This window comes from Alosa alosa, chromosome 8 (assembly GCF_017589495.1).
Source record: "Alosa alosa isolate M-15738 ecotype Scorff River chromosome 8, AALO_Geno_1.1, whole genome shotgun sequence".
NCBI lineage: Eukaryota > Metazoa > Chordata > Actinopteri > Clupeiformes > Clupeidae > Alosa > Alosa alosa.
In genome coordinates, this window is record NC_063196.1 from 5,043,669 (window position 1) to 5,069,638 (window position 25,970).

Consider the following 25,970-nt stretch of genomic DNA (forward strand, 5'->3'; position numbering starts at 1 on the left):
ACTTAAACTTTCCTACTTGCTAGATTTGACCAATTTTCCTGTAGCTGTGTGGCTCTGCTCTGCCCTGCAGGTATAAGCTGTGCCACATGCTGCCCAGGCTGCGCTCCACCATCCGGCTGCCCGCAGACAAGCACCTGCTCCAGCAGCTGGAGTTCTGCGTGCGGAAACTGCTGTGCCGGGAGAAGGACAAGGACGTGGTGGCCACCATACGCAAGGTACGCCACAGCGCGCTTGACAACACAGTCAGCGCTTATTTTTCTAACATGGCGCAAAACTGTGTAAAGTTAGACAGAGTACTACGCACTGCTAGAATGTAGTGTTTAATGTGGGAGGCTAATTTAGTAACATACCGGGAGTTACTCCTCTGCAACCTCCACTGGAAAAACCTCATGCCTGCACATTCCTCAATGATCGAGTGCACTGTGTGTACAGGACCTGTATCCTAAGGTCTGAGGCGGTACCTTGATATACTAAACAAGGTGTATCAATTTATTATAGGGTATTTTGGTGTACTAAACACACTAAAAACATTATTGCCGTAAAAGTAATGAGTCTGGCCTGTACTTTAAAACTTAAGTGAGGTATGGAGTTATTCAGTACAAAGATTATAAGGCGATGAGGTTATGATATGAAAGATGTGGATGGTTTAAGGTTTAATAGGCATTCAGACACCACCCAGGACAGAATTACTTATTTATTGGTGTAAAACATGGCACGGTGTCTTTGTGGTTCATGATGGAGAGACCCTATCTACTCAGAGTATAAAGCTTTTTTCTTGCTTTTAGATAGTGCTAGAGTTGGACAAGATGGAAATCACTGAACCGGTTAGTATTCTGTATTACATGTGTTTGAGATCCACATGTTGTCTGCGCCCTCCAGCCTTTATACATCTGTAAAGGGATATTATTTATTTAAAAAGCCCACCATATTCTTTTCTAGTACCACAAACGGCACGAAAGAGATCTGCTGGACCAGAAGAAAGAGAAGGAGGAGGCGCTGTTGCTGGAGATGGTATGACAGGCACTTTTTGGATGTTGTCAACAGCAACTGGTTTGGAGAACTGTGGTATAAAGAATAGCATTTTACAATGGTAACATCATGGGGGAGGCTGTGGCGCAAGTGGATTTGGATCCATGAGCTCACGGGGACCCGGGCTCAATTACGATTCACAGTCACTTCCTGATCCCAATCCGGTTGTTATGTCGTGATGCAGTAATGTGCCGTTAATTGTTTTTCTGAGTCTAACTGGTCCCAGAGACGCTTGTTATATTCCATAGCCAGTAGAAGAAACAGGTTTTTTTTTTTTCGCTATTCAGAGTAGCCTTTAAGAAAAAAACTCCTAAAGACCGAGCTCTTCAGTCTTGCAGATCCACCTGACTAGAACTCTTTAAAAACAGCACTCCCTGATGCACTTATTCTTATTGTACTCTACCTTTTTTAAATTGTACTAAAATTGTTGAGAGAATTGCTTTAAAAAGCTTAAACTGTTTACCATGTTGTTAGTCGCTTTGGCTAAAAATGCGTCAGCCAAATGTAATGTAACGTAATGTAATGTAATGTAAGAAAATTGTCATTCTACTACTCAGTTGTTGCCTCAACCTAATCAAATCCCATTTCTTGTGGAAGCCATGACGTCACCCTTGATTATATCATCTGGCTGCACAGCTACACTAATTACTCTGTTAGAGTTTTTTCAGTTTTTTTTTTAAAGATGGAGGTGACGGTGAAGGTTTACAGGTTGTGAAAACCGGCTGGCTGCGCTAGTAAATGTTTTTGGACAAAAGAGCTGTTGGGCCTGTGACGTCGGAATTAACAATCAAATCACTTCCTGCCACTCTTTGCTGGGATAATATAGTGTAGTTTTGGCAGCATATTATCAGGCTGAGAGCAGATGCAGGCTAAATAAATTAGTTTGGAACATTGAGTGTGTCCATTCAAATATGTGTGTGCTTTATATGCCCATATTTGACAAATTTTCCATATATTTCCAATTTGCAACATACATCTTGCATGTCTGTATCACCTCTACACAAACAACTCAAAAAGAAAATATAATGACTTGATAGATGCAAGTTGACCTATTATGTTGAGAACACTATGCCTGTATTCAGTGTGTTACGCAACATCTGCTGTGATGAGCTATTCAGAAAAGCTCCTTTTTAAGCATATCTTTCCACTGAATGTCTCACAGACCACACACACACACACATACACACACGGTCGCTGCCGAAGAAACAGATGGTGTGCCTTGTGCAACCTCTTTGGTCCGCTCACATTTTGAATTTTCTCAAGTGTTATTTTTGGAACGGATCCTCTTTTTTTCCCTCCTCACAGGAAATGCTGGAGCGACAGCAGAGTGAAGCCAAGCTGGTGGGCGAGAAGCACATCGAAAAGAAACGTGAGTCCCACCACCACCACCACCTCAGAGCAGAGACAAGAGGAGAAGTACTGTAGCTCTCATCTGGCTACTGCATGAAAATGAAATGTCTATTTAACTGTGTTTGACATCATGTCAAGTCCCATTATGTGAGTTGAGCAAGAGTCGTCCCTTTATAACCCAGCCTGTTACTGGATTAAATTGATATGTCCCTTTCAATTCTGCACAACACTATTTCATGTCTTTTAGAGTCCAGTGTAACCGGGTCCAGTGTTCAGTTAGTCCAGTGTAACCGGGTCCAGTGTTCAGTTAGTCCAGTGTAACCGGGTCCAGTGTTCAGTTAGTCCAGTGTAACCAGATTCTGTATTTTATTACACGCCTTGAGGGCAACTGTGAGGGTTTGGTCTAAATCGGTGTGGAAGGAGTTTGCATGCATAGTGGAACACCCTCAACCAATCCAGTGCCTAACGAAGGCGAAGCTTTAACAAGCAGCTCTGGATCAAACTTAAATGGACAGAAGTGAGAGGTGCTTTTGTGAAATAGTGGTGTGGTGTGCGTGAAGAGCTCTAGCTCTGTTACCGTCGACTCTGGCCACTCACAATACAACATCTTCAATGACTCATCTTCAAACATACAGCGTACTCTCTTCACAAACTCACACCTGCTCTCCTGAGGCTAGTGGTATGGTAGTTTACAGGTGAGCTGTCGGAGTTGTATATTTATTTGGAGTGCTCTGTTGTTCTGAACCATGTGCCTGATGCCATCTGCAGGAAGAGACAGTAAGACAGGGCTGTCGGGGAGTAAAGGAATGTCAGGGTCCACGTCAGGAGCAACGCTATCCACGTCAGCCGGTGAGGAGTGCTTTCCCATCCCATATTCTTAAACGAATCCTATAGTATTTTAAGCCAAAATCCTGAATATTTATGGGAAACATACTTGCTGTTCCAATACAGACTAGCTTGAGGGTATGACGAGTAAGATTGCAATAATGATTGTGTCTATGGGATTGAATGATTGTGTTCATGATGAAGATGCAGAATGCTGTTGGTAATGATAGTTGTATGTTTCAAGGTAAAGAGATGAGGAAGGCCAAACTAGCCCGGAGTCGTTCCCTCAGTAGTCATCCCACCACCCCCAAGATGTCCAACTCTTCAGACAAAACTCTGTAAGCAATGTGTACTGTAGCCTCTCCATGCATACAGTATGTAGTACAGCTTAAGAACATCCTGCCAAGTCAAATGTGTTTTTTTCAACTGTATGAGTCACATAGTGCACTCTAAGGGTAATTATTCAGCAAATACTTCATGACACACTGAATTGATATAGGCATATATTTAACTAAAGAATTCTTACCAAATCAGCTGAATATTAATGCTGGGTAATGATGGATATATTGTGCACTCGAATAGCTATTTTTTTGTAATGTACACTGCTGCAATGTGAAATAGCCACATAAAATGTCATCTAGCTCAGTTTATGAGCTCGCTGTGTGTTTTGCATGCCAATGTGTTTTATTTTTTCTCTCAAGCAAAAGCTTTTGGAACCCATGAGAGGGCTCTGGTGTGAAGCGCCAATACACTGAGCCTCCAGAACAGAGATGCATTCAGCTGCTGTTTCACATGCATAACAGGAAAGCAAAGGCTTTCCCATTAGTTAGTTAGTTGGTGAGAGAGAGAGAGCTCATTGTTGTCCTATTTCTCTTCAGAAAAGTGAAAGAGTCTGGAAGTTGTCCTGGCTCTGGGAAGAGCTCCATGCTAGCAGTGAATGGTAAATGTTTTTTTTTCTTTTAATGAAATGTCTGGTGACCTCTGTGCAATGTATGAAATTAAGAATAGATGACTGTCACTCCTCTTGCAATTGCAAAACCCAATTTCATACAGTTTTCAGGTTAGATTAGTCCTGCTTCTGCAAAAAACATTCCTCTCCTGGCGTGATTTCGGAGTGCACATCTTCAGATGTTAGACTAGATGTCTGAACTAAGCAAATGAAGACCAACGAGATTACTGTAATGACTAGGCTGCCAGGTAAATGCCAGGTGACAACAGAGCAAGCCTGCATAGAGGCCTCCGCCGGTCACTCCACCCCATCTCTCTTTCTCTCTCTCTCTCTCTCTCTCTCTCTCTCTCTCTCTCTCATTGCCCACAGATGACACGATGCGGCCCCACCACTACAGTGTGGCGTCCTCGTCGTCCTCACTGTCCCCGACCCCATCCACCTCCTCCATGCCCGTCCTCATCCGCAGCAACACGTCCAGCTCTGTGGATCACCGTGGAAACGGGGGCAAGGACACGCAGTCCAGGAAGCTCTCCATGTGCGTAATGTATAGCAGGTTTGATAAGGTTCATATGGAGATCTGCATTTCTTAAAGGTGCCCTGCCACACAAAACCGTTTTTACTTGTATTTTTTGACATATGTTAGGTCCATATGTGTTTGTACTATGTTGTGAATGTGAAAATGAACTGCTACCTCCTCTGTCAGCTCTAGCCACTGAAAAGCGGAGAAATCAGGCCAATTGCAAAAGCAAAAGTTTGACGTGGAATTGATTGAGCTCTTTACTATTCATGAGCTCGCCCAGTTGAGACCGTGCCCACAGAATTCGTCTAGCTCTGTGACAGTTTTCGTATGCAAGGATGGCTGAATAACGGGCTTGTGCGCTATGCACGAATAGAACTTCAACAATGCATTTTGCCCAAGAACCCAGAGTTGAGGATCAAATGGCTTCAGTTTATTTTTTGGAACAATACCACAGGCTTTGCAAAAAGGTTGCTGTTGAAACCTGGAGCAGTAGGCTACCATCGCAGCAGTCTACGACCAGTGCCCAATCCGTAAGTAAATTGTTATGGTCAACTCAAGGAAGTGTTATACAGGTTTAATGCACTCGCTAGCCTAGCTAGCTAAAATTAGTTGATAACAGCTGTCATGTTATGGACAAAACCGACTAGCTGTTAGCCAATCAGAGACAAGCAGCTTAGCTCATTGAATATTAATGAGAACTGGAGCAAATCGAGCTGAGTCTTCCTGCAGGCTTTCTATACCACGCTAGAATGGCTTGAAACAAGGTAACGAAGGCATTTTTTCCACAGTAAAATGTTACAGAGTCCATGGTACAGTAGAACTTCAGACATTACCAAAGATAATTAATGTGTAGCAAGATGGGTCGTCCTAGTTCATGTCTATGAGGGCAAAGTGGAGTTCAGTCAGAGCTCTGGTTCAGTCCCCGCCTGCACAGGGGCGTGCCACTGACGTATGACAGACGTTGGAACGCCTCGGTTCCACGCCAGACAGAAGCCGGAGTACAAAACAAACTTGGTGTACACCTTCATTAATGTTGATTTTCTCCCGACTGGAGGGTCATACTTTCACAACATTCTCCTGAAATGGGGAGGAGGGTTTGGAGATCATGATACCGTGTCCGAAATGTGCATCTATTGTTCAGAAAAATAAGGCTTTGACAAATTCTGGTAAATTCTTGGATTCTGCCATAGACCTCAATGTTAAAAAGGGAGCCCAATCACTGCATAAATGGGGGATAGTGCCCCCTCGGGCGGGCGGTACTACTGCTACCCTATTTGCATACATTGCCGGGACAGGAAATGGCCTCTTAGGAAGTATCTTCGTAATCAACCATCTTTGACATTACCACAAAGTAATGAAATACGTGTGGCAGGGCACCTTTAAACAACTTAACACTTTGAATGCCACGCTGTTTTTTGGAAGTGCCAACAATCTAAATCATCTGAAAGGTGAGACTTTAAGCTAAACAGTGGCTAGTTTTAATCAAAATATTTTTCTAGAAATTGAGATATAGCGTATTTTATGAAATATGAAGTGTTGCCAGTAAAGTTTCCGGGAAGTGACCTAGCGAGACCTGGGGAGACTGCCACCTAGTGATAAACCCACGAAAATAAATGGCCTTGTTTTGACCTGACATGCATGCGTCACTAATTCGACCCAAAGCGGCAACCATGAAAAGCCGAGTTATGATAAAATGTCCAGATAAAATGTCCAGGTCGTGCGTTTTCATGAGTTTTCGATCGTCCTCTATTTCAGTTCTATTCATCATAGAGTTCCCAAAATCGCACATAAGGTGTGTTAGTGTCTATTTTTGTAATAAAAAAAAAAAAAAACTAAACACGCAATATTGCGTTTCCACGCATGGGACGGCACTCCACGCATGGGAACAAAAACACAATGGCACTCAAAGTGTTAAGTAAAATTGACCGGTGGTGGTCAGATTTACATGCCGTCTGATGGCAGAACTGTGTTCTGTTCTTGCAAACGTACATTTATTTATTTATCAAACGCTTTTATCCAAAAAGCGTCTGCTAGAGTCTGCTAGCTTTTGGCAATTATATTACAAGGGCCATTGTCCCCGGAGAAAGTCGCAGCCCTGCTCAAGGGCACAACAATGGAACCTGGGAATTGAACCCACAACTTTTCAGGCTACTTCATGCTAGCCCAGCTCCTTAGCCAGTACACTACCACAATGGTAGTAATACAATGAAATTGCAGTGGCTTTTATGTCGCTATACTAGCCTGAGTATTGTTTATGAGGGGAGTGGAGAGTGGGTATAAAATGCAGCTATCCATTTTATACGATGTGAGATATTGGTGTAAACGGATGTCATTGAGCTACTTGGTAGAGTATATAGAATGACTTTTGAATGAGAAAAAAGTAGTAGTAGCCACTAAAGTATTAGTTACTAATACTTCCATCTCTGTTTTCTCACAGTCAAAGAAAGTCCAACTCGTTCGGAATGCAGTCCGGGAGGGAATGATCGGGACAGCCGCTGAAGGTGCTGGAAAGATTTCTGCCTCCCCCAACCGTCACGTCATGAGACGGGAACCTAGTGGCCAATATATCCCCTGGTTGGAGCTTCATGTCATCTTGCGTCACATCCATGTCCCCCACCCCCACCCTCCACTCTAAAGGGATGCTGGAGAAAATGGACTGAGGACACAGACCCAGCTGTGTTAAACAAAGAGAGAGTGAGAGAGAAAGAGAGGAAGAGAGTGTGAGGGGGACGGGGAACATCAGAGGTGTTTTAAAGTTTTTTTTTTCAGCGCGCCAAACAAAACAGTTTGACATTGATCCATCTCTGCCTTACTCAAAAAATATTTGTAACATTTGTTTGACAAGCAAATTGAAAAAAAGTGGAAAGAAATGTCACAAAGCGTCGTGTATGGAGGAGCAAATGGATGTATTTTATTTATTGGCTCATTTGATTTTTTTTTCTTGTATTATAGCATGCTTTGCAAAGTCTTTTTCTTCTTTGTTTTATATTTCCTAGTCGGGCAAGAAGAACAAAACAATAGAAAAAGAAAAAAAAAACCCAGCTCCATGTAATTTTTATGAGTCGTATCGCCTTGCTGACACCACAGCACTCCTATGAGCTCAAGAACTTTTCCCTTCTCGACCAATGAGATTGTGCCTGGTGTTCCACAGCATCAGAGTGATTCGTGCCCACACCACCCAATCAATAAACAGAAGACCCTCGCTGAGTACTGTATGTGTCACCTTCCTAATGAGCCGTCTTCACACTCACACAAACACGGGCAAGACACAGTTATCTTTAGAACGGTGAAGGTACCGAGAAGCATGACCTCACCATAATGTTCATTCCACTAAATCTTTTATTTTTTATTCTGAATGTGGAAATTCCACACACATTTCACATCCACATTTAAATAGCACAACAGTCCTCAATATCCAATCTGTTTGTCCCAAAGCTTCACATGAACTGAGCAGGAGTTTGAATAGTGAACAATACAAAGCTATTAAAACATACATGATGTACAGTAAGGGATATGCAGGAATAATAACACTACTATTTATAGTGTCCATTTTTGTTACATGTATATATCAATCAGCCTGCTAACACTGGAAGTAGACAAATGTCAATACTGAATATGCATACATCATGAAAGTTACTTAAGTAATATTATACAGCCCGGGTGTACAGTGTGTGCACTTGTTATCACTATAGTTTAACAGTGTGTAGTGAGCAGGCATCTCACGCATTCAGTTCTTGGTGGGGTCGACCACTCTTCCTACAAGGAGCAGGTTCTTGGTGGGCTCGTGGTAGATGAGGAAGAGGAAGGGCCTGTTGATGGTGAGTCGCGGTGGCAAGCTGCCGGTGTCTGCAGGGGCTGAGTCTGGCTGTGACCCGGTCTCATCCACCTCGATGGCAGTCTTCTGCACAACCTAGGGGTGTAGAGGATGGTGGTTAGTGAATGTCCTGTCAGCTATGGATGACGTATGTGTATGGTCACGTCATTGCAGGATAACGACAGCATGACATCAGTCACTCACTTCTCAACTGGTCACTTTTCCCCCTACATTTTCTTTTCTGATAAACCTTTTCATACACTTTTAAGTCACTTTCCCCCCATTATGTGTTTCCAAAACACACTAAAAATACAAATATAATATTTGATGCACATTTAATTCATATGTGCTAGTATATATTTTTCTTCAATTTCTTTATGTAAATTTGTATTCTTTCTGCTTTAATCATAACCCATTTTATTGATAAATAAAATGATTTCTTTTTTATTATTCCTTCCACCTCTCTTTAGTTCCTCCTTTCAGCTGGCATGTGGCCAGGGCAGATATACCTTTAGGCAGGGATCACATTGACCAGCTGCAAGCGGCAGATGTCCTATTGTTTGCTATGGTTAGGCAGCGTAATAGTTTGAGTGGCAGCTTAGCGCTAGCGTTGAACAAGCTGAGCGTTGAACTTGGTTCAACTTTCAAAGGTGTAATGCGAGCGTATTCAATTGTCAGTTTAGGCAATAGAACGTAGACCATTTGTGTAACTTAGGAACGAGATAGAACTTATTATGGTCTGAGCGTTGTGTTTATGCTTACCGCTGGCACTTTATTATTTCTAGTGTGATCACCGCCTTAAACTCAAAGGTAGAGAAACACACCGTACGTTTACGTGACATTTTAAAACAATTATTGTGTAGTGTTACACTGGTACCTCATCCAGCTTCAGGCCCTGGCTCTTGCTGAGGATGGACAGGTCAGCGTTGCCCTGGAATACATCTGGCATGCCCATGTTGGCCAGGCCCGCCTTCAGGGAGTAGGACTGCAGGAGAGAGAAGCGTGGCAGCTGGACCTCCAATCTCCTGTGTGGGTAAATACACAGAGGCCTCTTCAGAATAAGCAAAAGTGGGCCAAATAAAGGCCTGTGGATAGACTCTGATGACTAAAGCCTGTGACTCGACCAATCCATCTACCTACAATATTTATGTCAATAACCCCATAGGAACATCTATGCCACCAAATCGTACACAGACGCAAAATGCACTCACGTCCTCTTTAGCTTCTTCAACCAGTCCAGGTATGTTTTGGCATACAGTTCGTCATCAATGGAGGTGATGTCAACACCTTCATCAGGGTAAACGACAAGCATGGCTGCCCCTCCTGAGCTGGGCAGTTTAAGAATGCCCACTTTGAGCTCGGGGTCATATGCCAGGTGGTATTTATCGGAGCGGAACATCATGGGCACCTGGACGATGTGGTACTTGTCGACGTAGAAGCGCTCATCCTGGGTAAAGCTGGCGTTGAAAGGGAGAACCCACTGGCCTACCATAAGCAAGAGATGAGAAGATGTTCCTGTTATTATGTTATTTGTCATAAAAAAACAAACAAACAAACATGTAACACTGTTATGCTGAGAAATCCTCGACAGCCATACCAGAAAGCCTGGCTCTCTTGTGTAGAGTAACCTTTTAGATTTAGGATAAAGTTAGAGGGTGGATGTATTCTCCTGCGCTGGCCTAGTATGTAACCAATTGCTTCATACTGTATTGTGTCTGAGGTGGCATGGCTTGCCGGAAGGCCATCAAAGGCATGTGTATGAGGGATGAGATGTATGAAGGACAAGTATGAGGGAGGCCTGTGTGTGTGTGTGTGTACATGTGTTTGTGTGTGTGTGTGAGCACTCAACTCTGGTTGACTGCTCTTTGGTAGTGTAGATGTTTTATATTTAGTTGATCCAGGGTATACCAATCCTCCCTCTCTTTGCTAAAAAGACTGTATCTAAAATTACCACAAGGTTTTTCAACTGTATTTAAGTGTAACTGTACACGAGCACACCATATTCTTTACATACATCTTACCAACATACTGTATTTTACTGAAATTCTGTATATCACTGAGGATAAGAAACCATACAAAGACACTTTACTCAAATCTAGTGTTAACAGTGACCGTATAAACAGTCATGACTGTCCTTGCTAACCCATTATCAGTATATGACCTTTGACCCACTCACCTTTGAAGAAGGCAGCATTGACCAGCATCAGCTGTGTGTTGGCGTTCATGGTTGGAGACACCACCTCTCGGATCTTCTCCCCAGTCTTGGTACGGAAGTAGTCATTTATCGTGGTCATGGCAGCCTCTGTTTTACTGAAGTCGACATTCTGTGTTTCTGTCTGGAAGAACTGCTTCACCCGATCTTTGAACGCGGTCTCCACTTGGACCTGCTGCGTGGCAAACAGAGCGGAGCCCTGGTCGTATCTGATGGCGGCATCCTTTTCCAAGTCCGCCTGGAGGGTCTGCAGGAGCTGGGGGAGACTGTCGGGAGCGTCGGCCTTCTGCAGTGGGCCCAGCTGCAGGGTGTTGATGAGCTGCTCGCGGGTCTGGGCCCCGGCGCCCTCGACCAAGGCGGCCAGACCCAGGGTCAGGCTCAAGGGCGACACCACCACGTTCCCATCGGTGGTGCCAGCAACTCTGCGGTACAGACTGGTACCAAATTCGGCATTCTTTAGGCTGAGCTGTTCGGCGTCATCTCCGGGGGTCTGGGCAACTGAGTTCACAGCCAGGAGTACAGTGCCCAGCAGCAAGTGGATGGCAGCCATATTAACCCACATCCGCTTGGCAATTAGGCTGATGGAGGTGGGAGAGAGAGACTTCTGGGAAACAGCAAAGAGAACATAAAGGCTAATGGAATAAAGCTGCCCCTGCTGTAAGAGGTAATGTTTCATTTATGAGAACATGAGCATCCACAATAGAGCATTCACTGTTTAAGTCCATTTTGTTGGCATGTGGTAATGCCACAGAAAAAGCATTCATTGATTCAAACTCTGTCAAATAATACTTTCTTTAAAAGAAAATGTTTATATGACAGATATATGCTAGATATATACTATTCAGTAAATTACAAATATATTCCTGACATTCACGATTCCACCCCTAGTCTTGCAATTTTGAGCCCAGACTTAAGTTATATCAGCTGAGGAATGACCAGTATACCGACATGGTATGGACTGAACACTTAGGGCCTACATGTAAGTGTCCAGAAGGTGTATAGCTCAAAGTTACAGGCCCTGTTCTGGACCCTGTTCTGTCTGTGGGAGGGCTTTTACACAAATGTAGGCCCACCTCAATTCAGGGGCTAGAGTCAACCCCTCTGCTCCAAAGCCAGCTGTAGTGTTCAGAAGAAGGACTTTGCTCACTCCGCGTTGTTTAATGAACCAAAGTGCAAGTGTATTTGTGTTGGTACCAACGCTGAGGCAGTTTTGTCGGTTAACCCTCAGACTGAAGATTGATTATCTTTAGGGGGCCCTGGGCTTCATGTAATCAACTGCAGACTTAATGGACTAGAGACATAAGAATATGGTAACATTGTGAAAAGAAAAACAGAAATAATGTCAATATTAAAGAAAGTGGGGTGTGGGAGGCAAAGACTAATTTACAAAAAGAGAGAAAAGAATAATAAATAATAATACATTTTTACACATTGTAGTCATGATACCCAAAATAGTAAAATGTCAACACCTTAGTCTAATAAACTCGCTGTCGAATGGAGAATGGATGCCAAATAATGACTTGCTACTTTCACAGTAACTCCATCACAACAGCAGCCTACTCTTTGAGCTGATCACGGATCAGTGAGCCAAATAAAGGCCTATAGGCTATAGTAGTCCTATGTGGATAGACTCTGATGACCAAAAGCCCGGTACGCGACCAATCCAACACTGTAGGCCTAAAGATCTAATGTCATCGCACTTGCTAGAAACGACTTTTTCATGACTACCGTTATGTAATAAGCGGCGACAGCCTGTCCTTTTTTCACCAACCTAATGACAATTCGGCGAAGATAGGATATGGCATTAGGCTATGATGATAGCCTACATCTTGAAACAATATTTTTAACCGTCGACTTAGGCCTATCTAGATATGAAAGACGCAATTTCATCTGAGGTTCAATACGGTTTCACAACCGCACCTAGTGGCTAATGAATCGTTATCACTACTTCTGAAAAACACAACACATAGGGTAGCCTAGTCTTAATAATATTAAGAAAATGCCTACCTTGATCAAGTTAATAGGTTCCAGGCGCGGTCCGCTCCCATGTAAAACTATGGTCTACTACAATATACGCAGCAACATCCTTTGCATCTCGCGCATCTGACCATTGATGAGCGAGAGTCTAAACAACCTACGCAAACACCGTTAGGTACGTGCAGTTCGTGATGTATCCGTATTCGCGAAGGTTCCATACGTCATATCACGCATGGGCTGTAAGGGGTAATATACTGATCATATTTTGTCTGCAAGGGATTTCTATTTTATTTTCTGAACCTAAACAAACTACAGCCTACAGTCTAGCCTATATTATAGGCTAATAAATACACCAGCATATCAAATGTGCAAAGAATCTAGCCATATGAAAAGGCTTTACCTGGAAAACTACATAAATAGCTGCATGCATGCCTAGGTCCCTATCTAATAGCTTGCATATGATGTGACAATGGCAAAATACTACTTTCATTAACTCATATAGTTGCCTTCTCCATATGATGGAAAACTAGTGTGGGTGGAATATAGCAGCCACTAGGTGGCAATAAATGCTAGTCCTACAAAAATAGGCCTAATTATTAAACACGATGAATATGGTCAGTAGAGTTAGGTTGTGTGTTCAACGAGTCAACGGGCCTACAATTTAAGATGGGATCCTAAAACATATGCTGTTTTATGCTTTTACGAGGTCAACCACATTGGCAGAGGTAGCAAATGTGTCATCTCTGGTCTCAGGATGTGTAATTGGATGTATGGCTCTTGGATGGATTGAGACCTAAGTGCTGGGAATCTCCTTAACCCAAGGATTACGCTGTTGATGTAGGAGACTATGTGGACATGGTAACCTTTTCAATCAATCAAGACAAGAAAAAGCAAGTACACCTAACTGAGACAAATGTATTTTAAAAAAGGGAGGGTTGTATTTCTAGTTTGACACTTATGGTTTAGTTGGAGTTATGCCATATATAGACTAAATGAAAAGAAACCATACTCATCACTCATCATAAATGTACTACAGTGTGAATATTATTGAATATATTTATGTCTTGATGTTACGATTTCAGTTCTTTATTTATGCATATCTAGTATAGTTATTTAAGGGATCTCATAAAAAAGAATGTACAAGACAATTGCAAGACATGTTTTTGATACAGATAATACAAAAGAAGCATATAAGATATCAGTTTCAGTTTGAATTAAGACTTTTCTTGACCCAGGGAACATACAATGTTTGGTATAATCTACACCAATAACTTAGGTAAACACAGTCCAAGTCATTGTGACTTTATTAATGCTGATGTGATGTTCAATTGTAATAACACTAAGTTGCACCTCTTAGTGAACCGTAGCTAGGGTAACTTTAATTATGTTGAATAGTTAATTAAACTTACCCTAGCCTTCATAGTCGTGATTTCACAAAAATATAGCATAAAATGATCTTCTTACTTTCTTTCCAAGTAGGCTACCCTTGATAATAAGCGGCAAAGTCAAAACATAACAGAAGCAAGGCTTTAAAATATCCAAATTTAAAAACAACTCAGTATTTTGTGTATTTGATGATCTTTTATTCAGAAAAAAATATAACCTGTTGTACTTTATAATTACAGAGCAAATCTGTATGAATGGTTAATACAGTAAAAGATGAATTGTGTTGATAGTGAACAATATATTCTATGATATAATATTATGGTAGTATCTCTTTGTACTCAAAGGCACAGAGAAAGAAAGCCGATTTTTAAGAAAAGTTACATTGAGTATGTTCTGAGGAAGAGTACTCTCTTATGATTGTCTTTAAGGATGCCCTGTGAATCTTTCAGGAGCGGAGGCACGAGTGAAAGTAACGTGACTTACTTCTACAGTACCTTGCCAAGTGTTCCTTTTAGACGCACTTGTTTGTGATCAATTCAATTACAGGCAAAACGATAAAGTTCAGGCAAGTGATTGAGTCGAATGTACAGAATATGAAATGCTTTCACTTCTAACAGACCATACAACTCTTTCTCTCTCCCTTGTCAAGATAAAGTAGACACCAATGTAATGTAATATAAAAGGCAGCTGCAATTCTTCAATGCTGTGACTCCTCCCTGCGTTAGCTGCAGAAATGAAAAGGAAATGTTCATGATGGTTGCAGTGACGACTCCATTTTTCTCCATGGTCTTACTGCCAAATGACAGGTCCACATACTTTAATCTTTTACCCAAATGGCTCATTTTGGGAGGGGTATCTGCCTTGAGGGCCCTGTCTCCTGAATATTCTGTCCAGGGTCAGTGCTGGGCACGTCAATATTTGGGTCGTCCCCAACGTGGCAGCATTTGCCTAGATTCTTGATTATGTTGAAGTTATAGCGAGCTGTTTCTGACAGACTGTTTTCCAGGATCCAACCGTCAGATTCAGAGTCGGGGTCCCCAAGCTGCACAACGTTCTCCATTGCCGTCTGGAGGTAGCGGACCCCCGTGAGAACAAAAAGCTGGGAGGTATGAAGAACACAGATGACTTGGTTAAGACCCAAGAAACATTCACTTCCCAGTATTAGTTTCAAAACAGAACATGCAGGTGTTTATTGCGTTCACTTTGAGAGTTTATAATGCCATAAGAGATTATAATCTTAAAGTATTATGTAGGATTTTTATATGTAAAATACAAACCATATAGGCTATAATAATGGGTCACTTTAAACATAGTATTCAGTAATCTACAATAATGATCTAAAACATAAACTACAGACACCCTTACACAATTTACTCATTCAGTTTTCAATAAAACCCTAGAAGTTAAATGAATTAAGACATCTATCTTCAGTAGCTTCCTACAGGAGAGTTGACAAGCACCTCGAAGAGCCAGATGGTGATGACGATGATGGCGATGGACTGCATAATGTTGGTGTAGTACTCCAGCAGGGCCTGACGGCAGCCCCTCTGCCACAGGTTGAGTTCCTCCGTCTGGTAGTCGTAGTTGTGGTGGGCCGAGTTGTTGGTGACGTGGTGTTGGATGCAGGGCCGCGGCGAGAACGTGTTACAGCAGCTGAAGGGGACGCTGTCCATCAGGTACTTCCCCTGGATGTTGTTCCTCAGGCGGCTAGAGGATGGAGGGGCAACAGTGCACAGTGTGCATGGCACAGGTAAGGAGAAAGAGAGACAGAGAGGAGACTGAATGAAAAGGAGAATGAAAAGAGCTTCAAAGGTGAATTGCTAAAAGGCCAGGCTGTCGGTTTTGTTTGAGACAGTCAGTCATTTTTAAAACTAGAGCATGATTTAATTATAAATAACACTCAATGAATAACAAATTTAGGTGAAATAACTGATTTGCTCATTCTCCATGAAGAACCTTTTGTATCGTTATGTTTTTCATATTCTATAAAATATCTTCATGCAATCCACTAAGTTACACAACAAAGCTTGAGACCAATTTAAAATGTTTCTGCTTGAGTTTATAGTAAATGGAACAGACACTGTAGGTCTAAATATATCCCTTATACAAGGACTGTCTTAATTCATAAGATTGTTCTCACAGGTACCAACAGAAGTGATTGTAGATTATGAAGTAGTCCTTCAGTAAATGTTTTCAGACATCCAGCCAAAATAGCCATCTGTCCTCATGACCTAAGACTTTTGCCCAAAGGATTATGGGTGTTGTTGTTTTCGTCAACTTACTCAACCACCTCACTCTTGCTCATGTCCAGGTAGCGGTTGCTGATCCACTGTACATTGAACCAGTCACGGTAGCCCCCATTTCCGCAGCACTGAAACTGGAGCTGCAGCATGTCAACGGTGCGCTTCAGGTAGCACCTCCCGGGTATGTCCGTGTCCTTGTAGTAGCGCATAGCGTTATGCAACCCCAGGTAGAGGGATCTCTCCAACTCATAATGCATGAAGCAACACATGAGCGCCCCTACCAGGATGCAGAACGTGAAGAAGAACGTGCAGATGATGTAGGGGAGCATGATGAGCTTCCAGCGCAGGAACTTGGTCGTGTCCACGCAGTCGTAGCAGATTTTGCCGCCCAGGAAGTTGATGCCGCACGCGGCCAGGCCCACGCCTATCAGCATGTTGGGGACGGGGTGGATGTCGTCGGACATCACCTCCTGCCGTTTGAGGATCTCCACCTTCAGGAAGAGTCCCAGGCTGAACAGGGTGACACCTGTGATCACCGACACCCAGTTCAGCACCCAGAGTACCTGTGCCAGCTTGTCACGCTTGGTCTTGGTGAATGTGACCTTGAGGACAGCCATCTTGTTTAGGAAGGAGAGGGGGGGAAAGATCACAAAAAAACTACTCTTGTCCCCTGAAGCACCCAGGGATGGGGAGAGAGGTCAAAGTTGAAGGAAGGAGATGGTTCAGGGATTTTGATCAGTTAGGGACAGGAAAGGGGATGGGGGAAGGGGAGAGATGTTTTTTAGAGAACCTCATAAGAGGCTTAGTCCTGGGGTATTTTTACACAGGCAAGAGGTTGGCCGTAGCAGCAAAACGACAACAAGTCCTGAAATCAAGATGGAGAAAAACATTTACTGAGACATTCAGGGGTGTGTTCAATAACAAATAATAAGACTATTTGTACTGGAGCCCCTGGTCATGAACTTATGAACTTGGAGTAACAACCTAGTAGTTTAACTGTTGTAACACTAGAAAGATCCAGGATTACTACACCACATATGTTGCTAAATTCAATTGCATGGACCAACAACGCTTATTTTCAAATAACATAAAGCAACATTTACTGACAACTAAATAAATACTGAGGTGAGGTTTATACATAATCTAATGTTCATATTATTAAAATCATAATCCCATGTGGGATTTTAGTGGTTATACCTGGTGCATGGTTCAATGTTTCCATAACGTTAGATAATAAGATAGAGAGAGGATAGAAATAAGATAATAAGTTAGCCATACCACAGAAATCTTACTGCTTACTCAGTACCGCTAGTCAAGCTTGTCTAGTCAAGTTGCGACCAACCAGGCCCTTACCTGTTCTTGTATTGTGCTCACATGGTCCGATACAGGAGGGATTTAAGTCCAGTTATCTGTATTTGTGAGACATCTCTGAAATATTTCCGCAAACGCCATTTTTCAATGAAAAGAATGGATGATGATGCCAGAGAGGGCTCCTCGTCCTGCTATCACTCTCTAACACTCTATCTAATCTCTTTATCTCACAGAATTAGTAAAACACGCCCTCTGTCACTGGACCAATCACAACTGGGGATTCAGGCACCCCTTTTCTCTCTTCCTTAGTAGTTTCCCCTCCAAAACAAGGAAATGAGTGACACCAAACTTTTGAATGGCAGTGTAGGCCTATATGTTTTTAGTAAATTCAGAATATGTATTACCATCAGTGCACAAAGTCAATCTATCATGTGATTTCAGTTGGTGCAATGTTATATTTATGTGTCTTCATGTGGCCTTTTATTTTATTTTCAAATAGTATAATAGTTTTATGTTGCCTATTGTAAGTGTTTCCTTTACCTCACATGTTATGTGCATGCAAAAGATACATCTTTGTGATTATTATAAATAGCTTCTGCAACACTCCAAATTCCATTTTAGGATCAATAAAGTATATCTATCTATGATCTATCTATATATAGTCTGTGGATTTTTACAGTCATTAATCTACCAGGTTTGCCCCGCACCGTTTCCATGGTAGATCTCGTGCGATAGGTCTACTACAGGTACAGTATTAGACGGGGATGCAGGAGACAAGGTCAACTGGCATTGTGCCCAGCTGTGTTGCCATTGTCTGGCCAAAGAGATGCGTGTGTACGGATTAGACAAGACAGGGCACATATGGTCATTCCTAATGTGCACACTCTGTGGACAGGGCATGCAACGATTTTGGTTTAATTTGCAGTAGCATACAGGGATAACTAAAAACTGTTTCTGAAATTGTTCTTCATGTTGAGAATCACTTCATAGAAATTCCATTCTTGTCTGCTATGTGGATAGAAATGACCTAATATCTTTATCAGGGCTTTAACCAGAATAGAGAGTGGAGTGCACAACTGAACAAGAGGACAAATATATTAGAGTGTCCAGTTTGAGAAACAGATGCCTCAGAGGTCCTAAACTGGCAGCTTCAGTCAATAGTAGGCTACCTGCACAACGCCAATGTCAACATTAACAGAAGAGGTGACCTCAGGATGTATGGCTTCTTGACAGTTGTAAAGAAAAAGCAAAATCTCAGACGGGCAAAAGGTGGGCAACAGCAGATAGCTGACAGAGGGAGAGTGGAAAAAAGTGTTATGGACAAACAAATCAAAGGTGTTCAGAATCTTAAAGAAGAATATTCCAAATGGCCAGACCAGACCAAATGCTGGAGGAATGTTTGACTCCATCTCTCAAACATGGAGGAAGTGTATGAGTCAGGGGGTGCTTTGGTGGTAATAAGGTGGGATATTTAAGCAGGATAAAGGGAATCTTGAAGACAGACTATCACACAGTTTGTGATGCCTTGCCATAACCTGTGTTTGGAGAGTTCACTCTTTGAACGGCAGTGTATAACAGTAAACTAGATTTCATCCCTTGTCATGTGTAATAGCAATGCCTCACAGCCAGGGGTGGAAAGTGAAGTTTTAGAAATGTGTGACTTTTACTCCACTAGATTTGAGTGGCCTTCTTAGTATTTTTAAAAGCAAGTACTCCTGTATTTTAGGTCAAGTTAAAAAAAAAACTGACAACAGATTTTGATGCAGGCGTCTGGGGTCGACAGCAGGGGGAATGATAGGCAAACACAAACAAACACCTTTCAGTTTAGTTCACATTTGATGCATGATGGAACTAATTTAAATAAAAAGATAAGATATAGAATAAGACATTTTAAAAACGAAAGTGGACAGTTGTGTAGGCTATATGAAACATGTACATTTTGATTGGAAACCTACCTTTAAATGTAGGCCAATAGCTCAGCCTCTCAGACTGAATGTTTAGGTCAAAAGCACAGATGTCCTCATTAAATAAACTTTAAATTAAGAAATCAAGGAATAATTTAGATTGGTTTGGCTACGGGGGTATGTTTAATAGTTTAAGGAGATCGACATACAGCCATTAAATTAGTCAACCTAGGCTAGCCTACTGTAGCCTACAGATGCAAAATGATTACGGTAGAACATCAAATGAAAATTATAGCCTACTTTTATTTTTAGAAATTAGAAGAATGTTTTTTATTATTATTTATTTATTTGCAAAATCGGGTGCTTACAGTAATACAGTCGCTTGTGGATGTAGAGGGATGTTGGTGCTGTTTCCAGCTTTTTTATATCGCGCATGCGCTCTTGTGTTTGGCAATAAATGGAGGAGAGATGGCCCTTGACAATTTTCTCTTTGGCCAGTGCATCCTCTATTTTTTGGCATTCCTTTTTGGCTTCATTGCCGTTGTGCCTCTCTCGGAAAACGGCGATGACTTTCATGGAAAATGCCTGCTGTTCACTCAGGGAATGTGGCAGAACGAGAATATGACGGTGGGAAAGCAGCGGTTCATGGTGGAGGAATGGGGTCCGGAGACATCCTGCCGTTTCATCACATTCGTCGGCATCGTTTCGCTCATTCTATCTGCGGTGCAGGCATGGCGAACCCTGTTCTTCCTCTGCAAAGGCCAGGATGAGTGAGTGACTTGACATGAAATACGAAATGTCGTTAAAGTTAGGCTATCGATGAGGCTATTTATAGGGAGCAGATTGGGATGTCCATGTTGAGCAGATGCTGTAGCCAACACGATTTACATATCCTGCCATATCCTACGTTCCCTTCCAGGATGTTATTTTCACGTGAAAAAACGATATGTCACATAACAGTAATGAAATGTATCCAATCAACCTATTTTCATCTTTGGGTTCCCAATGGTTTGACCTATTGCCTATGTTAAGGCTGAGAATCGATAGATAGATAGATAGATAGATAGATAGATACTTTATTGATCCCCATGGGGAAATTCAAGAGGATATGAGCAGAACTAGCTAATGTAACCCTAAGGGTGATGATGATCATGCCAGTAGCCTAAGTAATTAAACCTAACTAATTGTAGCCTGTTTTTCTTCCTCAGTTCTTTCTTTCATGCTTTCCTCAACCTTCTGCTCAGCTCACTGGTGGTGTTTGTAGTGTTTGTGGCCAGCACCATTTCAAGTGTGGGCTTCAGCTCCTGGTGTGATGCTATCACTGAGAATGGAGCTATGCCAAGCAGGTGGGTTGTGTTCTCAATACAACCCCTTACAGCACTGTACAACCTCAATGCAGGCACAAGACAGAAACACAGTAGGCATACAGCAGTAGGCCACAGTATACAGTAATCATATATTTCCAGCTGATGCTTTGTGTGTTTACACAAAATATTTTGCAGTACTATATTTGTACTGTGATATAGGTTGTTTATAAATAAACACAGACTGTAAATGAATGCGTTGAACACTGAATGTCATCTACATCTGTTTACTGGACGTGGTCTTGGTACTTTTTCTGTTGTTCAGAGCTTATTCCACTCTTCGTCTCTTTTTGCCTTGTAAAACATCTCTGAGCATGACCCAGAGCCTCATTTCAGAAGGAATCCTTATGAGATCCTTCAACATGCTTAATAGCTGACCATGTCGGATTATGTGACAATATGTAATGCATGTCTTATTGGAAGAAAGCAGGACAGCACATTCTTATATTGCTCCAATATGAATTATAAATACACACAATATGCATGCATATTCTAATGAATTAATTCGGCTTCATTGGTCTGTAATTGACTGTAATGTAATGTAACCTGAACACTGTAGAGTTACTTTGTATTTCACTTCTGTGCAGCTGTGAGGATCTGCAGGACACTGATCTGGAACTTGGTTTGGACAACTCCTCCTTCTACGACCAGTTTGCCATCGCACAAGTAAGCCGCTATACAGCACAAGATGTGATTGAGTTCTCCATTTGAGTGTTACATTGGAATGCTGATACTGCTCATCCCGGCACAGACAGTATTGTACAGTTCTTTGGAGAATTATCAGATATGAAATCCATCCCGAACCACAAGAAGAAGGAATTAATTAAATTTGATCTAACGCACAAAGAGTATTGTTTAAAGTAACAGGAAGGTATAATTCACAAGTCCAAGCCAAGGAAGTCAGATCCAAGTGTCAACATCAATCTCCAGGAAGCAAACTCTTAGGAAAGCGAAAGGGTCACTAAGCTGTTCTCTACAAAGGACACATCAGTTACCTTATCTCCAAAAAAACATCTCACACAGTGGGGTGATTGTGGATTAGGAACAGGTGAGTGTTCAGTTAGCCAGCATACACTTACAGCTGGTAACTACGAAGGCCGAGAGTAGAGCCCCTCGCCCTCTGGTGGTCTCTGAAACAATCTACAGGTTGTGGATGTACAGACTGTACAAATACTGATATACCCAGAGTGACAGAGTAAACCAAAGAGGTAAACAATGGTTGGCATTTTATTTTCATTTAAATTCAAAGGACAGCATAGTCAATCGTCTTTTGGCATTGGCATTTTGGCACAAGGGTTTTTCTCCAGCACATATAAAACCTGTAGTAGAGATTTAAATGAGATGTGCAGTAGTGTACAATCCTTCATATCCATTACAATATGATGATAAATAGTCTGAAGAATATTCTGCACAAATGAGTAGGCCCATAATTTGCAATGTTTTATGTGTATAATATCTCGTTTTGTTTATATCTTTGAGTGCATCCATTTATTTTCTCTGTTTTGTAGTTCGGCTTGTGGTCAGCCTGGCTGACATGGCTGGGCATCACCGTGCTGGCCTTCCTGAAGGTCTACCACAACCACCGCCAACAGGACCTCCTCGACAGCCTGGTCCAGGAGAAAGAGCTGCTGCTGGGTCGCTCGTTTCGCCGCGGCTCCGACATGGAGGAGAAGAACGCCCTGATCTGAGCGCGTGTGCGGCCCAGCCCCAAAGATATTCCCCTTCTTCCATCGAGATTTCTTCCCACAACGCAATCCTTCTCCCCCCTCCTCCTCCCCGCGGCCAGTGAAGGCCGTGATCAGTAATCAGAGGCCCATTGAAAGAGCCCCCCATAGCCCTCTACAGCCTCGTCTTTAATTAACCACAACCACATTGATTATAGAATGAGTTAAAGACACTAATGCATTTCCAATGGGATCACTTGTTATTTGTAGTAGTTTGCATGATTTCTAGTCTGTTGATAGGCACTAAGAGAGGGGGCACTAAGCAGTGGTCAAATCAACCTGGAGAAAACATAATGTCTTTCCTTTCCCTAAATTCTAGTCATATTGTCTAATCTGCACATAGTGATAGAAAGCCAATTGGCATACAAAGCAAATTTTATTATGGTGCAGGCGTCAAGGGTGCCAGTCTTCCATATTTTTCTCCCAAATATCATTACTCGTTATTCATACCATCCCAAACTCCCATCTTACATCTAATATATCCGCATCTTATATACCACGATTAGTTTGGCATATGTAGGCCTATGAGAACCTGCCATATGTATGCCAACAAGCTGTAAGGATCTCTTTGTTCCAATTGTCGCTCCAATGTAATGGGAACATTTAGATACTTAATCTACAGTATTGCATGACCACAGTGGGTTTGTTCATTCAGCCGCGACATCTGTATTCAAAATAAGCGCAGGGTTTACAAGAATGGTGGAATTGGCATGGATGCACTGTGAGGGAACTAGGCTGGTCACAATGAGTGTGTATGTCACAAGACTGTTGTCTTATCAATCACAATGAAATGCTTACGTGCGGCCACTTGTCTGTGTGTATGTCACAAGACTGTGTTCCAGAAAGAAACTGCCAAGTGTAATAATGGATCATTAAAGACTTTTGAAGAAAGAGTTACATGTCTCTAGATGTTTAATTTTCTTGCTTTGATTTAATTTAGATCGAAATAAATCGTGAATTTAGTCTTTCAAAGATGAAGGCTTTGAAGTTATACTTTGAAGAATGGGTGCATCATCTGAGACATATTACATTTATATTACCTTTGGGATATCTGTATGCTAAACATTTTGGTCGTGATGATCAATTGAAAAATGAGGCATCAACCATGAGGTTAACACCTTGGTCAATAATCATGACCTTTTGGCCCACACTCACAAATCATACAAACCACCTAAATGTGGTGTCCCATGTCTGTATTTCAGACCATTTAATCAATCTGATGAACATGCTGAAATCATTTTCAGTTACGCAGTAATTTAATTTATCTGAAGTCAAATTAGTCTAGTTTTAGAACTGGGCTCTGAATCTTACCGGCATGCAGTTTGGTGCCAACTACTGTGTTATAATGCCATCTTGTGGTCAGAAATGATACTGGGATACGACACAAAAACAAATGAAGCCTCCGCTGTTGTTCAATGGTTGTTTTCTTTTGAGCTGGTATTGTAAGACAATGTATGCTCAAATTTACACTTAGTACTCAGAAGTAAAATCATGAATTATGTTGTGTCCGTAAAAATACCAAGAAAAAAAACGAACAATAAATGACCCTGGCTCAGGTTGACCTTTTAGGGTGTGCAAGCAGACCTTGTGCATGTGATATCAAGGACGTATTTTATGGGGAATCAACAGAGATAATGGGAACCTATAGGTTGGAGGAAGAGATTTCCAGAAACCCCCCACCCCCTGCGCACCCCCCAACCAGAATCCTCATATTTATACAGATTCCTCTCCACTGAGAGGGAAACTGGGGGATAATAAAAGATTCTTAGTGGTTCATAACCTCTATCTGAGGAACAGGACCAGTGGGCTGTTAAATTTTACCAGGCAGAAAATGAATTCTGTTTTCTAACACCTTGCTTGCCACTTAACAACCCCTGAGGATCCCCCACCATTTTACATGTAAGTAGTTTAAGAGCTGCAAAATGGCCCCTGTCCACATAAACATGATGGTGTGTCGACACGGAAGGAGTCAGCCGAGTTGAAGTCAGCTGAAACCTCCATCGCTAGTGGTTGTGAAAATTAATTGAATAAATAAATAAAACACAAGTGAGAAATAGGGTATGTCAGTAATACCAGGTAAGTAATGTCACAGAAAATAAATGCATGTGGAATAAGAATTATGTAGAGATTTCCATTCCATTCTAGTGGTAACCCAACTGCCTGTGAGAAGGAAGAAAATGAAGACAGTAATACCTGTCTTTCAGGTAGTCGTGCCTTTGACCTGCCTGTCTACATAGCTGAGGAGGCTCTTTCTTTCCTGTTCGATGCCCTCTTTTCTCCATGTCTACTTTTCTCCTCAGAAGGAAATCTAAAATTCTAAAACAAATGGGTTACACTTTATTTGAAGGTATCTACATAAGAGTGACATGACACTGTCATGAATGTGTCATAAACAATTATAAACCAGTCTATAAACCATGTCACCCCCCCCCGAAAGAAAGCCACTCAACTCTTTCACCAGCCACTATAAATACAACCCCAAAACAGAAAAAAGTTGGGACGTGCAAAATGCAAATAAAAACGAAATGTCTCGTAAACCCATATTTAGCAGCAAAAAGGACACAGACAATATATCTAATGTTGAAAATGAAAATTTGGACTATTTAATGGAAAACATATGTTCATTTTGAATTTGATGCCAGCAACATGTTTCAAAAAAAGTTGGGACGGGAGCATGTTTACCACTGTACTGCTTCACCTCTTCATTTTTCACTTCTTCATTCTTCGTGTTTTTCATTCCATTATGCACCTAATTTGACAAATCTGGACTGCAGACAGGCCATTTTAGCACATGGACTCTTCCTCTGGATAAATACTATTTAAATATGTGCAGAATTCATTTTGCCATTGTTTTCCTGAAATATTCAAGGTCTTCCCTGGAATAGATATTGCCTGGATGGCAGTATATGTTGCTCGAAACCAGTATACATCTTTCAGAATTGATTGTGCTTTGCCAAATGTGCAAGATGCCAATGCTGTAGGCACTAATGCTCCTCCACACCGTCATAGATGTTGGGTTTCGAACTGAGCACTAAAACAAGTTGGATAGGTTGGATACATGGAAAGGCCCTCTCCTCTTTAGCCCAGATGAGTCCATGATTTCCAAAAATAATGGCAAGTTTTGATTGGTCTACCCACAGGACCCACATCCTTTTGTCCATGTTACCTCAGTCCATTTTAAACAAGCTCAGGCCCAGATAAGACGGTGGTATTTTCTGTATCGTGTCTCAATACAATTTTGGTTGTTAAAATTTTGGCTGCAGTTTTTGAATTGAGTATCAAACTGTGCACATAAACAATGGTTAATCAAGGTTGTCCTGAGCCCATACAGTGACAGGTGTGGAAACAGATCTGGTGTTGAT

The 25,970-nt window shown here is 41.8% G+C and overlaps 4 protein-coding genes across 6 annotated transcripts in view; 2 read left to right on the top strand and 2 right to left on the bottom strand.

Moving 5' to 3' along the window:
* ppp4r4 (protein phosphatase 4, regulatory subunit 4) overlaps window positions 1-7,880 on the top strand; it is a 41,750-nt gene extending 33,870 nt beyond the window's left edge. For both annotated transcript variants that reach the window (XM_048250253.1, XM_048250254.1), the window contains exons 17-25: window positions 71-215; window positions 786-824; window positions 940-1,011; window positions 2,335-2,398; window positions 3,148-3,228; window positions 3,449-3,542; window positions 4,083-4,144; window positions 4,523-4,688; window positions 7,111-7,880. In XM_048250253.1, the coding sequence (XP_048106210.1) occupies window positions 71-215; window positions 786-824; window positions 940-1,011; window positions 2,335-2,398; window positions 3,148-3,228; window positions 3,449-3,542; window positions 4,083-4,144; window positions 4,523-4,688; window positions 7,111-7,156 (769 nt within the window). In that variant the 3' untranslated portion in view covers window positions 7,157-7,880. The remainder of the gene's footprint in view (window positions 1-70; window positions 216-785; window positions 825-939; window positions 1,012-2,334; window positions 2,399-3,147; window positions 3,229-3,448; window positions 3,543-4,082; window positions 4,145-4,522; window positions 4,689-7,110) is intronic.
* A 114-nt stretch (window positions 7,881-7,994) lies between these two features.
* On the bottom strand, window positions 7,995-12,860 carry serpina10a (serpin peptidase inhibitor, clade A (alpha-1 antiproteinase, antitrypsin), member 10a). Of its 2 annotated transcripts, none has more exons than XM_048250255.1 (5): window positions 12,707-12,860; window positions 10,664-11,303; window positions 9,699-9,972; window positions 9,365-9,512; window positions 7,995-8,583 (listed from the first exon to the last, which is right to left on the bottom strand). In XM_048250255.1, exons 2-5 carry the CDS (start codon window positions 11,259-11,261, stop codon window positions 8,401-8,403), a joined length of 1,203 nt encoding a protein of 400 aa, XP_048106212.1. In that variant the 5' UTR covers window positions 11,262-11,303; window positions 12,707-12,860; the 3' UTR covers window positions 7,995-8,400. The 2 variants fall into 2 exon arrangements, with proteins under 2 accessions (XP_048106212.1, XP_048106213.1); XM_048250256.1 differs by having other exon boundaries at window positions 10,664-11,300; window positions 12,707-12,855.
* A 1,377-nt stretch (window positions 12,861-14,237) lies between these two features.
* Window positions 14,238-17,842, bottom strand: prph2lb (peripherin 2-like b). The gene is made up of 4 exons (XM_048250609.1): window positions 17,659-17,842; window positions 16,345-17,170; window positions 15,523-15,769; window positions 14,238-15,161 (listed from the first exon to the last, which is right to left on the bottom strand). The coding sequence occupies exons 2-4, from the start codon at window positions 16,920-16,922 to the stop codon at window positions 14,901-14,903; spliced, it is 1,086 nt and encodes a 361-aa protein (XP_048106566.1). The 5' UTR covers window positions 16,923-17,170; window positions 17,659-17,842; the 3' UTR covers window positions 14,238-14,900.
* A 2,120-nt stretch (window positions 17,843-19,962) lies between these two features.
* Window positions 19,963-23,502, top strand: tmem179aa (transmembrane protein 179a, genome duplicate A). The gene is made up of 4 exons (XM_048250648.1): window positions 19,963-20,290; window positions 20,729-20,866; window positions 21,472-21,550; window positions 22,393-23,502. Exons 1-4 carry the CDS (start codon window positions 19,989-19,991, stop codon window positions 22,570-22,572), a joined length of 699 nt encoding a protein of 232 aa, XP_048106605.1. The 5' UTR covers window positions 19,963-19,988; the 3' UTR covers window positions 22,573-23,502.
* Window positions 23,503-25,970: the final 2,468 nt, after the last annotated feature.